This window comes from Rhineura floridana, chromosome 2 (genome assembly GCF_030035675.1).
Source record: "Rhineura floridana isolate rRhiFlo1 chromosome 2, rRhiFlo1.hap2, whole genome shotgun sequence".
NCBI classification, from domain to species: Eukaryota; Metazoa; Chordata; class Lepidosauria; order Squamata; family Rhineuridae; genus Rhineura; species Rhineura floridana.
The window spans coordinates 206,787,325-206,801,755 of record NC_084481.1 but is presented as its reverse complement, the minus strand read 5'-3'; the positions used below and the strand labels follow the sequence as shown (position 1 = coordinate 206,801,755).

The 14,431-nt window shown below is 42.6% G+C and overlaps 1 protein-coding gene across 2 annotated transcripts in view; it reads left to right on the top strand.

Moving 5' to 3' along the window:
- Positions 1 to 1,305, top strand: part of LGMN (legumain) — a 44,736-nt gene extending 43,431 nt beyond the window's left edge. For both annotated transcript variants that reach the window (XM_061611995.1, XM_061611994.1), the window contains exons 13-14: positions 18 to 85; positions 432 to 1,305. In XM_061611995.1, coding sequence (XP_061467979.1) covers positions 18 to 85; positions 432 to 471 — 108 coding nt within the window. In that variant the 3' untranslated portion in view covers positions 472 to 1,305. The remainder of the gene's footprint in view (positions 1 to 17; positions 86 to 431) is intronic.
- Positions 1,306 to 14,431: the final 13,126 nt, after the last annotated feature.

The window sequence follows — 14,431 nt, the reverse complement described above, 5'->3', positions numbered from 1 at the left end:
TTGTTTCTGTTTTTCAGTATGAATATGCTCTGAGACAACTGTATGCCTTGGTCAATGTCTGTGAAACAGGATATCCCATTGAGAGGTAAAATTGCTCACAAATCTAAGGATATGAAGTGTATTTTTTTAGAAGTAGAAAGTTAACAGTATCTTTTTACCTACAGGGTAGCTCTTACAATCATAGAATAGTAGAGTTGGAAGGGGCCTATAAGGCCATCAAGTCCAACCCCTGCTCAATGCAGGAATCCAAATCAAAGCATTCCCGACAGCTTTTTGATAAGTAAAAAGGCTGAATATATATTTTTAACAGAACAGTTCTGTGAAATGTGATTTTATCATTTGCATTTAACCTAATTAATATATATATAAATAAATCTGTGCAGTGAAAGTACTCTTGCTCACTCTTGTTTTACAATTGTCTTCTCTTACAGAATACTGTCTGCCATAGATCAAGTCTGCTCTGAATTTTAACCACAAAACAATTTAGTCAAGAAATCCAGCAAAAAAAAAAGCAATTAATAATGTGGTAATCAAAGAGGCCAGTTAAATGCATCCACTATTAATAATAAAAAGCAAAATAAAATAAAAACCTATGGAGGACAGCTCCTGCCAGGTTCTGCACTTTAAAGCCTTGGAGAGGGCGAAACGTGATGTTCAGCAAGGCTGCATTTCACTTCAGAAGCTGTTTCCAAAGTCTCGAATTCAGAAGATCATCAGAGTCTTCGTAATTGCAGTGTGTATTCTTGAATTCCACTTCGAAAGAATTTTGGCAACTGACGGTGGGCAGGCTTGGATAAGAGCTTGGTTTGAATCAAACTAGTTTTCTTTGTCTTTTTTTAATCTTTCACTCAGGTTTTGGTGGTCGCCTCTTTGAGAATTACCTAAGGAATTTCACACAAAAAAAACCCTGTAGTGAACACTGCATTTGTTTTTGTTTTGTTTATGATTGGAAATGAATGCTTTCATGACTCGAAGGACATACTGTTGACTGCACACTTTAATATTGCACATCTCAAGAAGTAAAAAATAAAATTGGGTTTGTTGGTTTGTTTTAATTGCATATATCTGGTGTGGTAAATTAACAATTTGATTTAAAATTACCAGGTTTTGTTTGACGAAAATCAAAATTCCCTTTGTGATGGTGAAGTTCCTACCCCTATTGAAGGAGATTGTCTACCGTTATGTCTTCTGATTCTTATGTAACTCTACATTTACATAACTTGGTGGGAGATTTTGCAGTATTTGGAGTGACCTGTGAAGAAGAATAATAAAAAGTTAAGCTGCTTATGCTTCACTTTAAACAAATGTTTCTCTCCAGTCTTCTAATGGGTGTTTTTTTAACGCTGGAACTTGCATCTCATGGGTGTGTGGTTTATACTTCGGCCTGTTTAAAAAAATCAAAAAACCTATGGCTTTCATGCTATTCCTTGGAACACTTGGGGTTTCTCACACATTTAGCAGGAATTCCTTGCATGGAAGGCAAACAATGTCAACGAAGCTTTCATGGAAGACAGGGCAGCTGGTGGGAGCTACGTTCTTGGGTCCCAATTGCCATGATCTGGGATGACGATATGAAGCCAAAAACAAATACTTTTTCAGGTTTAAAACAAATTTATAAAACTTTTCCTTTTTTATTTATTTAAAGATTTTTTTCTTTTTTGTTCTTAAGCCAAACATAGCTCCCGGCGCAGCTCACAAATGTCAGCAGTAACAGGCTTACTATCTTAAAGAAACACAAAAGGAAATGGGATTTGGAGGGAAAAGGAAAAAATACACTTGGACGCTGTTCTTTAGTTTCCCTTCAATACATGCGCATCAACTTTGGTGTCCCTTACTCCTTCCTGAGCAACATGCTCACCCTTTAGCTGTCCATATTAACAGAGTCCTGCTTGGTGCTGCCGTGTTGTCTAGGTGCCATGACGATGCTCTGCACTGCAGTGTACCAATTCCCCTGCTCCTCATAGGGGCTCTGTCCCTCGCTGCCCAGGTTGTATGACTTCGTCCCTCCAGACCACTGTTGTTCAATCTCAGCTCCCCAAATGCTGTTGGACTGCAACTCCCATCACAGCCATTGGCTGGGATTGATGCAAGTTGTAGTCCAACATCTGGGGACCCAAGGTTAGAGAACACTGCTCTACGCAGACTGGGAACAATTTGTATCTATCAGGGTGCTAGGCTCTGTCCACCCTAGCACTAGGCCTACGTAATTTTCTTCTTGCCATTGCTGCCAAAATCAGTGGGGTCTTGGGAGCTGGTGGAGAAAATGTGCTTGGCTGGTCCCAACATGCCCCCAGCTGGGAGTTAGCAACCCCAGTAGTAGCCACCTTCTCCTAGCTTGCCATTCCTTCTGTTTTAAAGCCCCCCACCCAAATGGCCTTGTGTTTTCAGAGCTGCTTGTAGGCACAGTGTTCTGTACTAAGAAGCTGCAGATCAAATGTTGTCATTGCCTTCTAAAAACACACAGCTACTGTGCTGCTGTCCTATCGGCCCTCTCCAATCACAGAGATCAAAACTGGCTAGTTACAAGCTAATTTGGGGGGGGGATGGCTATAGCTCACTTGCTTTGCATGCAGGAAGTCCCAGGTTCAGTCCCCAGCATCTCCATGCTTGGAAAGCATCCCTACCTTGAAATCCTACAGAGCTGCTGCCAGTCAGTGTAGGCAGTACTGAACTCGATGGACCAATGAGCTAATGGTACAAGCCAAGTTTCTATATTCCTAATTGAAATGGAGGCTAGTTCAGCTGGGCAAATGGGGTGCTACCCTGCCAGCCTCAGTGTGCTCTCAGTCGCCCCCTGCCTGCCTGCCTTCTAGTTACAGGCAATCCAGAGAACAGCCCTCCCTGCCAGCTTCCTCCTCTTATCAGTTTTGCACATTGGATACCTTGGCAGGAAGGAGGAAGATGGGGACAAAACCAGACTCGGTGGATCTGCCTCTCAGTGGTTCTGATTCCATTTACTGTTGGTTGCTTTGTCTTCCGCCCTGTAGTGTAGTGGGAAATTCAGAAGTGCAGGGTCCCGTTGCTATAGTCACAGCCATGCCCCTTATTTTTGCTGCTGAGTTGAGAATGAGATCCTTGTTAATGCCTTTTCCCACAACAACAGATGTCCCTAGGAGCCAATCAACAGGAAAGGGGGGAGGCCTCCGTGGCTGACTTATCTCCTTTTACTCTGATTGGCTTGCAGGAGGCTGGAAGCATAGGGACCCTGCTTCCAAAAAAGTAAGGGGTCTAAGACAACCCTGCTTCTGCCCTATCAGTCCCAATGGAGCTGAAGGAAGAAGAAACAGCAACAGTATAATAACAATGTTTATATTCAGCTGCTGGTGTGTTGGTGTCTCATTAGTATCTTCTCACCAGAAAGTCCCATCTTCATTTTCCCAAGAGACTGGTAAATTTCTACCAGGGGAATGAGGCCTGAAGCTGCTACTAATGGCGTTAATACTGGCTTAGAATAGCAGACTTTTTTTTTACTAAGAGATCTGCCAGTTAAACCAATAGCACAGATTTGCTCTTTTTCGGAATGTTTCCAAGGCAAGGCATGAGGTGCTTTCCAACTGCTACCATTTTGTTTTTATTTATTTGTTGCTACACTGATATTTCACTTTTCCTCTAAGGACCTCATGGTCCTGCTTCCTCCACACCACATTTTTATCCTCATAACAACCCTGTGAGGTGGGTTAGGCTGAGAGACTGACTAGCCCAATGTCACCTAGTGAGCTTCATGGCTGAGTGGAGATTTGAACCTTGGTTTCCTAGGCCCTAGTTCAGTACTCTTACCACTGTGTCACACTAGCTCTCTGCAATATTTTGCAGGTGGGATTTCACTTTCCAGCAAATTCAGGTTGCGCAAGGGAAGTGGATGTGGCATTCTGCATACACCCAACTCCAAAGATTTTCTGGAAATAAAGTGACGGGAAAGTGCTGGATAGTAAGTGTTTGATGCAATGACTTATAACCCCCATCCCCAGGCAAATCAGAATGAATGCTTAATAACCAACGCCTGTTAAATAACTGCCCCACAAACAATGCACAAGCAAATCAGGATGAATGCTTAATAAACAGGTCATCTGAAAGCAACCATAGAACTTCAGCTAAGCATTAATGATACGGAACAGAACCACCTAATTGGGGGGGGGGGCAGAGAGAGAGAATTCATATCTCTTTACACTTCAGCAGCCAGGCTACTATTAAAAAAGGTCCTGAGGGCTGGAAGCTTGAAAACTAATGTCTGAACGTAAGAAAAGACTGCTGGATCAGGCCAATGGCCCATCTAGTCCCGCATCCTGTTCTCACTCTGGCCAACACACTGGTTGCCCATGGAAAACCTGCAAGCAGGACCTGAGTGCAAAGAGCACTCCCCCCTCCTGCGGTTTCCAGCAACTGGTATTTGGAAGCATACTGTCTCCAACTATGGAGGCAGAGCATAGTTGTCATGGCTAGTAGCCACTGATAGCCTTTTCCTCCATGAATTTGTCTAATCTTTTAAAGCTTTCCACATTAGTGGCCATCACTGGCTCCTGTGGAAGCGAATTCCATAGTTCAACTATTATTTATTTATGTATTATTTGATTTATATCCCGCCCTTCCTCCCAGCAGGAGCCCAGGGCAGCAAACAGAAGCGCTAAAAACACTTTAAAACATCATAAAAACAGATCTTAAAATACATTAAAACAAAACAATGTTAAAAACATTTTTTAAAAAAGCTTTAAAAACATATTTTAAAAAAGGGTTAAAAACGTTATTAAAAAAAACATATTGACAAGCAATTCTAACACAGATGCAGACTGGGATAGGTCTCAACTTAAAAGGCTTGTTGAAAGAGGAAAGTCTTCAAAAGGAGCCGAAAAGATAGCAGAGATGGCGCCTGCCTAATATTCAAAGGGAGGGTGTGCTGTGTGCAGAAGTACGTTGTTGTGTCTGTCCTGAATCTTTCAGCATTCAGCTTCATTAGATGTCCACGAGTTCTAGTGTTATGAGAGGAAGAACAACTTTTCTCTATCCACTTTCTCCATGCCATGCATAATTTTATGCACTACTATCATGTCACCTCTGACTCACCTGTTCTCTAAACTGAAAAGGCCCAAGTACTGCACAGTTTCTTCATAGGAGAGTCACTCCAGCCCCTTGATCATTTGGGTTGCCCTTCTCTGAACCTTTTCCAACTCTATAATATCTGGTAGAGTGCTGTTAGTTGTCCCCTGTGTCACAGAAGCCCATCTAATTTCAACAAGAAGTGGGGCATTTAGTGTCACTGGTCTAATGCTGTGGAACACTCTTCCAGCAGAGATTTGGAAGTCCTCCTCGCTTTTGACTTTCAGGCGTCTCTTGAAGAGCTTTTTATGCTGACAGCCCTTTTGCAGCTGTTAAAACTTTATTGAGTAGCCGGTCATTGTAATGCTTATTTTGGGTTGTTTTTGCGGTATTTTATTCCATGTATTGTTGTACACTGGCTTGGCGTTTTGTATGAGTTGATGGTATTGAAATATTTTTATAAATAAATACATAACTGAAGTATTATTTAGCGCTTTGTTTGCTGCCCTGGGCTCCTGCTGGGAGGAAGGGCGGGATACAAATTAATTAATTAATTAGTTAATTAGTTAATTAATTAATTAAATAAATAGGGAAGTTAATTCAGATAATGGCCAAGAAAATGCCAGAAAAAAACCTGGTATTGAATAAGCTGACAGCACCTAAAATACTGATGGCTAAATACTGGGAAAGAGGAGAAATGGCATCTATAAAGGAATGGGAACATATTATTATTCATAAAATAGCTTATTTCAAGACATTGTACAGCAAGAAGCAACAAAGAGTCATTCAAAAGCTGGTGTAAATTTTGTTACACGATGGAATGGTAAAACTCAATAACAAAAACGTTGGGAAAACAGCTTTTGAAGTAGCTTAAGAAGAAATATAAGGCTCAAAACAGTTCCATCCCTTTGCAAAGGGAAGGTGGTTCCCCAAATGCAATATGGTATTGAGATTTGGGGAATAAGGCAGAACAACCTGAAGGATCTGGAAGTTTGCCAAAATAAATTTTTGAGATACTTATTGGCAGTACCTCCAGGGACCCCAGCCCCGTTTATCAGGACAGAGACAGGCATGGTTTCGGTTAAAGCTAGAGCACAGAAGGCAGCCCTTCTATATTACAAGAGGGTCCTGGACATGACAGAAGACCATCTTCCAAAGTTATGCCTGAGAGAGCAATGGAGGAAGGGCGGTTGGGCCAAGTCATGCCAAGAGCTACTGATTTCTAAAAACCTCCCATTGGACTTCTTTATTATCCCTGGATTCAAAAATAAACTGAGAGACTGGTTATACAGGGTGGATAACAATCAGGATTTAGATCTAATCAATATATCAAATTTCTCCCATTGGTATTGTTGGTTGAAATCAAACCACGAAAGAGCCCAATACTTACAAATGCTCACTTTCTCCTCCCTGAGAGCTGCATTTACAGAATTATGTTTTCAAACTATGCCCTCGGCCGTTTTGGACAGAAGATACAGGCGAACCCCAAGAAACCTACGGCTCTGCATCTGTGGTGGGGGAGAGGTAGAGGATATCCCTCACTACCTACTATTTTGCCACCTATATCAGACCCCCAGAGAGAGATTCCTGGGACAGATTTTGACAGCTTTACAGGGTGAGACCCCTTATGCGAAAGTTTCTTGGTTACTGTCAGATTGTGACCCACATGTTACATATAAGACAGCTCTGTTTGCTAAGGCAGCAAATTCGGGCAAATACCTTGAATGCAATCGCAGTGGACTGCGCAGGGGACTCGTTAAATTGAATATGCTTGTACTTTGTTTTTTTATACATATATATTCTTTTGGGTTGTGATGGCTTTTAGTCAAAGACAATAAAATGATGATGATGATGATATGCATATATAGGGAGTGGTACTGAAGGGACTACTGAAGTAAAAATTAACACAGAGGGCATAAAATCAGTGTCAGGCATAAAATGGAGCCTTCAGTGTCATCTTGCCAGTTCTTTGGAATGCTCTGCCAAAAGAGATCCAGCAGGAGCCTTCTGGTTTAACTTTTAAGTGCCTGCTGAACACCTTTCTGTCCTGGCAGGCTTAGGTAGGCAATTAAGAAGATGCCTTTTTGCAGTGGTTGACCTTTGTTTTTATTGAATTTTCAGTGCTTTTATTGTATGGTTGTAGTTGTTTTAGTTTGTTTTTTTAACTTGAAAACTGCTTTGATGTTTTTAAGTGCAACAGCAACAAACTAACATATTTATAAGTCCATAAATGGAGACTTTGGGCTTCTTTCAGTGGAGTCCTTCCATGCCTCCATCCTTTTCTATTGCACTTTTGCTAAGTAGCATCTTTTCTTTGCTGAAAGGCACTTGAAGAAAGGGGTCACCTGAGCCCAGACCTGTGATCATTTGCTTCACAGCCATCACAAGTGTATGGTGATATCTGTTTCTTACTGGGGGTGGCGGGGGTTGAGAAAAACAACAGAAGGCAGGAAAGAATGGAGAGAGTCAGATCCTGTTTCTAGGAAAGCAAAGATTTCTTTTTCTCAAACAGATAGCAGCAATGGTGGCTTTTTGCTTTTCGTTTGCAATCAGGAAATCAAGGTTCTTGACTTGCAGACTGATTGCACTTATCTTCAACAACTTGATTGTGCTTAAGTTCAAACACTTTTTAAAAATGCACGTGAATCAAGAAACAGCTTGCAGTAGGGTTAGGAAACTTTGATGCTAACTTCCCCCACCCCATCAACCATGGGCTCAGGTAACACCTTCACCCCATGGGGGCCCTGCAACAATTTGTTGTAGTGCCCCCGCTTGTAATACTGTAACAGACCAATGCAAAAAGGGCAGGAAAGGGGAGGCTCAAAGACGGGGAAACCACTCAGTCCAAAGTCCTGGCAGGCTTACTGTGGTTGGGAGGAAGGGGTGGGCCTGTGTTCTTTCCTTCTCTCTGTGTGTGTGTGTGCCTTTGGCTTTGTTCTTTTTTAAAAAAACAAACAGATTTTTAGATTTTCCTTCCCATCCTCCAGGATTGGTGTACTCCCCCCCCTTCTAAGGTAGGGATGGGGAGAGAAAGTCAATTCACTTTGCCTTTATAGGCAGCCCTACATAATTTGCACTTTCTGAAACCATACGTGAATGAAAATACAGCTGTCCTTCAAAATTCACTCTTTGAATTTTCAAGTGCAAAAATGTATATATACCAGTGAAAACACCATCCAAAAATGCACAATATAAGGGGAAATTGTTTTTTCAAAAATGTGTATTTATTTGGCAAAATTGCCCACAAGATTGTATATATTTGGAGAAATTTGCAATAAGAACATAAGAACATAAGAAGAGCCTGCTGGATCAGGCCAGTGTCCCATCTAGTCCAGCATCCTGTTCTCACAGTGGCCAACCAGGTGCCTGGGGGAAGCCCACAAGCAGGACCCGAGTGCAAGAACACTCATAAAATGAGGCTGAATTTTCATGATTATTTTTTTTAATATATACATACATATATATATTGCAAACTGATGCAGGAATGTTGAGAAATGAACTTAAGCGTGGGAAAATGAGAAACTGAAATTGATAAGAATCACCATCCCGATCTGCCCTCTCCAACAGCAGAGGAGGGCAGCTATGGAGATTTCTGTGGCTGCAACAAAGTAGCCTTCCTAGGTGGGCCTCCTGATCTAATGTTGGACGGGGAGATCTGACAGATCCCATGGCACCTGCCAGTGTCCTCCCAGAGACTACAGGATTGTGCCCTAATGCTAATTTTAAAAAGTTTTTTTTAAACAAACAAACCCTTTCTAATTGTCACCATTTCTGTAATATGGCTAATGGGGGCGACCAGAAAGATTTTTTTTTTAAATCATTTTAAAAAATAGCGTTATAATGTTGTAGGGCTGTAACACTATTTTGTTATTTCACTATTTTTAATGTAATTGGGAAAGCATTTTAGCACTAATTGAAATATTGATTTATACAGGTTGATCAAATAGCATCCAACAAAAAGGTTGCAGTGAATGTGTGCTGAACTGTGATAGCTTCACTTCAATGAGCCATCACTGCTCATGTCAAAACCCTGTCCTTTTTTTAAAAAAAACAGAAAAATGTGGAGACCCCACTACTCTGAAAAAAAGATGCAGGAACAGGGAAAATGCTGAATGACCATCATTCGATGATGGCACCCTGTGGATGCTTTGTAAAAGGGAATGAATGAAGTACTTCCATACTAAACGCCTGGCAGAGAAGCAAAATTGTGGTGGTGGTTTTTTCAGCCCCCTCCTTCAGAAGCCCTAATAGGCTTTCACCACGTTAAGGTCACCATCACAGTTAGAAAAAAGGAAGATCTCTTAAGAACATAAGAACATAAGAAGAGCCTGCTGGATCAGGCCAGTGGCCCATCTAGTCCAGCATCCTGTTCTCACAATGGCCAACCAGGTGCCTGGGGGAAGCCCGCAAGCAGGACCCGAGTGCAACAACACTCTCCCCTCCTGAGGCTTCCGGCAACTGGTTTTCAGAAGCATGCTGCCTCTGACTAGGGTGGCAGAGCACAGCCATCACGGCTAGTAGCCATTGATAGCCCTGTCCTCCATGAATTTGTCTAATCTTCTTTTAAAGCCATCCAAGCTGGTGGCCATTACTGCATCTTGTGGGAGCAAATTCCATAGTTTAACTATGCGCTGAGTAAAGAAGTACTTCCTTTTGTCTGTCCTGAATCTTCCAACATTCAGCTTCTTTGAATGTCCACGAGTTCTAGTATTATGAGAGAGGGAGAAGAACTTTTCTCTATCCACTTTCTCAAGACCATGCATAATTTTATACACTTCTATCATGTCTCCTCTGACCCGCCTTTTCTCTAAACTAAAAAGCCCCAAATGCTGCAACCTTTCCTCGTAAGGGAGTCGCTCCATCCCCTTGATCATTCTGGTTACCCTCTTCTGAACCTTTTCCAACTCTAGAATATCCTTTTTGAGATGAGGCGACCAGAACTGTACACAGTATTCCAAATGCGGCCGCACCATAGATTTATACAACGGCATTATGATATCGGCTGTTTTATTTTCAATACCTTTCCTAATTATCGCTAGCATGGAATTTGCCTTTTTCACAGCTGCCGCACACTGGGTCGACATTTTTGTGCTGTCCACTACAACCCCGAGGTCTCTCTCCTGGTCAGTCACCGCCAGTTCAGACCCCATGAGCGTATATGTGAAATTCAGATTTTTTGCTCCAATATGCATAATTTTACACTTGTTTATATTGAACTGCATTTGCCATTTTTCCACCCATTCACTCAGTTTGGAGAGGTCTTTTTGGAGCTCTTCGCAATCCCTTTTTGTTTTAACAACCCTGAACAATTTAGTGTCGTCAGCAAACTTGGCCACTTCACTGCTCACTCCTAATTCTAGGTCATTAATGAACAAGTTGAAAAGTACAGGTCCCAATACCAATCCTTGAGGGACTCCACTTTCTACAGCCCTCCATTGGGAGAACTGTCCATTTATTCCTACTCTCTGCTTTCTGCTTCTTAACCAATTCCTTATCCACAAGAGGACCTCTCCTCTTATTCCATGACTGCTAAGCTTCCTCAGAAGCCTTTGGTGAGGTACCTTGTCAAACGCTTTTTGAAAGTCTAAGTACACTATGTCCACTGGATCACCTCTATCTATATGCTTGTTGACACTCTCAAAGAATTCTAATAGGTTACTGAGACAGGACTTTCCCTTGCAGAAGCCATGCTGGCTCTGCTTCAGCAAGGCTTGTTCTTCTATGTGCTTAGTTAATCTAGCTTTAATAATACTTTCTACCAGTTTTCCAGGGACAGAGGTTAAGCTAACTGGCCTGTAATTTCCGGGATCCCCTCTGGATCCCTTTTTGAAGATTGGTGTTACATTTGCCACTTTCCAGTCCTCAGGCACGGAGGAGGACCCGAGGGACAAGTTACATATTTTAGTTAGCAGATCAGCAATTTCACCTTTGAGTTCTTTGAGAACTCTCGGGTGGATGCCATCCGGGCCCGGTGATTTGTCAGTTTTTATATTGTCCATTAAGCCTAGAACTTCCTCTCTCGTTACCACTATTTGTCTCAGTTCCTCAGAATCCCTTCCTGCAAATGTTAGTTCAGGTTCAGGGATCTGCCCTATATCTTCCACTGTGAAGACAGATGCAAAGAATTCATTTAGCTTCTCTGCAATCTCCTTATCGTTCTTTAGTACACCTTTGACTCCCTTCTCATCCAAGGGTCCAATTGTCTCCCTAGATGGTCTCCTGCTTTGAATGTATTTATAGAATTTTTTGTTGTTGGTTTTTATGTTCTTAGCAATGTGCTCCTCAAATTCTTTTTTAGCATCCCTTATTGTCTTCTTGCATTTCTTTTGCCAGAGTTTGTGTTCTTTTTTATTTTCTTCATTCGGACAAGACTTCCATTTTCTGAAGGAAGACTTTTTGCCTCTAAGAGCTTCCTTGACTTTGCTCGTTAACCATGCTGGCATCTTCTTGGCCCTGGCGGTACCTTTTCTGATCTGCGGTATGCACTCCAGTTGAGCTTCTAATATAGTGTTTTTAAACAACTTCCAAGCATTTTCGAGTGATGTGACCCTCTGGACTTTGTTTTTCAGCTTTCTTTTTACCAATCCCCTCATTTTTGTGAAGTTTCCTCTTTTGAAGTCAAATGTGACCATGTTGGATTTTCTTGGCAATTGGCCAGTTACATGTATGTTTAATTTAATAGCACTGTGGTCACTGCTCCCAATCGGTTCAACAACACTTACATCTCGCACCAGGTCCCGGTCCCCACTGAGGATTAAGTCCAGGGTTGCCGTCCCTCTGGTCGGTTCCATGACCAACTGATCTAGGGAATAGTCATTTAGAATATCTAGAAACTTTGCTTCTTTGTCATGACTGGAACACATATGCAGCCAGTCTATGTCCGGGTAGTTGAAGTCACCCATTACTACCACATTTCCTAGTTTGGATGCTTCCTCAATTTCATATCTCATCTCAAGGTCTCCCTGAGCATTTTGATCAGGGGGACGATAGATCGTTCCCAGTATTAAGTCCCTCCTGGGGCACGGTATCACCACCCACAACGATTCTGTGGAGGAGTCTGCCTCTTTTGGGGCTTCGAGCTTGCTGGATTCAATGCCTTCTTTCACGTATAGAGCGACTCCGCCACCAATACGTCCTTCCCTGTCCTTCCGATATCGTTTATATCCAGGGATAACCGTATCCCACTGGTTTTCTCCATTCCACCAGGTCTCCGTTATGCTCACTATATCAATGCTCTTCTCTAAGACCAAGCACTCCAGTTCTCCCATCTTGGTTCGCAGGCTCCTAGCATTAGCGTACAGGCACTTGTAAGCAGTGTCTCTCTTCAAGTGTCTTTGGCACTTGTGGTTAGGCCTGTGGTAATTTTGCTCTTCTGAATTTATATCCTGTGCCCCTGCTCTCACAATGCCTACTTCTAGGCCTACCCCTTTTAAAATTCCATCATTTCTTTGGTTTTTATCCCAGGGGGGAGGTTTATTCCGAACCGGACCTTTCTCAGCTCCTGTCGGGTTTCCCCCCTCAGTCAGTTTAAAAGCTGCTCTGCTACCTTTTTAATTTTAAGTGCCAGCAGTCTGGTTCCATTCTGGTTCAAGTGGAGCCCGTCCCTTTTGTACAGGCCCGGCTTGTCCCAAAATGTTCCCCAGTGCCTAACAAATCCGAACCCTTCCACCCGACACCATCGTCTCATCCACGCATTGAGACTGCGAAGCTGGGCCTGTCTGGCTGGTCCTGCGCGTGGAACTGGTAGCATTTCAGAGAAAGCCACCTTGGAGGTCCTGGCTTTCAGCATCCTACCTAGCAACCTAAATTTTGCTTCCAGGACCTCACGGCTGCATTTCCCCATGTCGTTGGTGCCAACGTGCACCACGACCACTGACTCCTTCCCAGCACTGTCTACCAAACTATCTAAACGATAGTCTTTGCCAATAGTCTCTTATATTTTTATATTGTATTAGTATGTGAACCAAAATACAGCCATCCTTTAAAATTTGCACTTCTCTGAATTTTAAAAGCAGTTTTCCATCTGAGTAATGTACACAAAAATGCATATAGTCCTGAAAATATCAGAAAAATGCATTATACTAAGGAAAAGATTTTTACAAAAATATGCCCCATGATATTCTGATTAGCAAGCTAGCTAAATGTGGGCTGGATAAAACAACTATCAGATGGATCCACAGTTGGCTCCAGAATCGTACTCAAAGAGAGCTTATCAATGGTCCTTTCTCAAACTGGGTGGAACTAACGAGTGGGGTACCACAGGGCTCGGTCCTGGGCCTAGTGCTCTTGAACATTTTTATTAAGGACTTGGATGAGGTACCGAGCATTCTTATCAAATTTGCAGATGATACAAAATTGGGGAGCACAGCTAATACCGTGGAAGACAGAAACAAAATTCAAAGGGACCTTGACAGGCTGGAGCATTGGGCTGAAAACAACAGAATGAAATTCAACAGGGATAAATGCAAACACTTAGGAAAAAGAAACCAAATGCACAGTTATAAGATGGGGGATTCTTGGCTCAGCAGTATGACATGTGAGAAGGATCTTGGAATTGTCGTTGATAACAAGCTGAATATGAGCCAACAGTGTGATGTGGCTGCAAAAAAGGCAAATGCTATATTAGGCTGCATTAACAGAAGTATAGTTTCCAAATCGCTTGAAGTATTAGTTCCCCTCTATTCAGCACTGGTTAGGCCTCATCTTGAATACTGCATCCAGTTCTGGTCTCCGCACTTCAAGAAGGATGCAGACAAACTGGAACAGGTTCAGAGGAGGGCAACAAAGATGATCAGGGGACTGGAAACAAAGCCCTATGAGGAGAGACTGAAAGAACTGGGCATGTTTAGCCTGGAGAAGAGAAGACTGAGGGGAGATATGATAGCACTCTTCAAGTACATGAAAAGTTGCCACACAGAGGAGGGCTAGGATCTCTTCTCGATCGTCCCAGAGTGCAGGACACAGAATAATGGGCTCAAGTTGCAGGAAGCCAGATTTTGACTGGACATCAGGAAAAACTTCCTAACTGTTAGAGCCATACGACAATGGAACCAATTACCTACAGAGGTAGTGGGCTCTCCGACACTGGAGGCATTCAATAGGCAGCTGGACAGCCATCTGTCGGGAATGCTTTGATTTGGATTCCTGCATTGAGCAGGGGGTTGGACTTGATTGCCTTATAGGCCCCTTCCATCTGTACTATTCTATGATTCTATGATTCTATGTTAGGCCACTGTTCTTCTACCTTGGATCCTCTAATGTTGTTAGACTACAACTCCCATCATCCCCAGACAGCATGGTCAATAGTTAGGGATGATGGGAGTCGTAGTCCATCAACATCTGGGGACCCAATGTGGAAGAACAGTGTGTTAGGCAACTAAACGGACAGATTCACCCATTC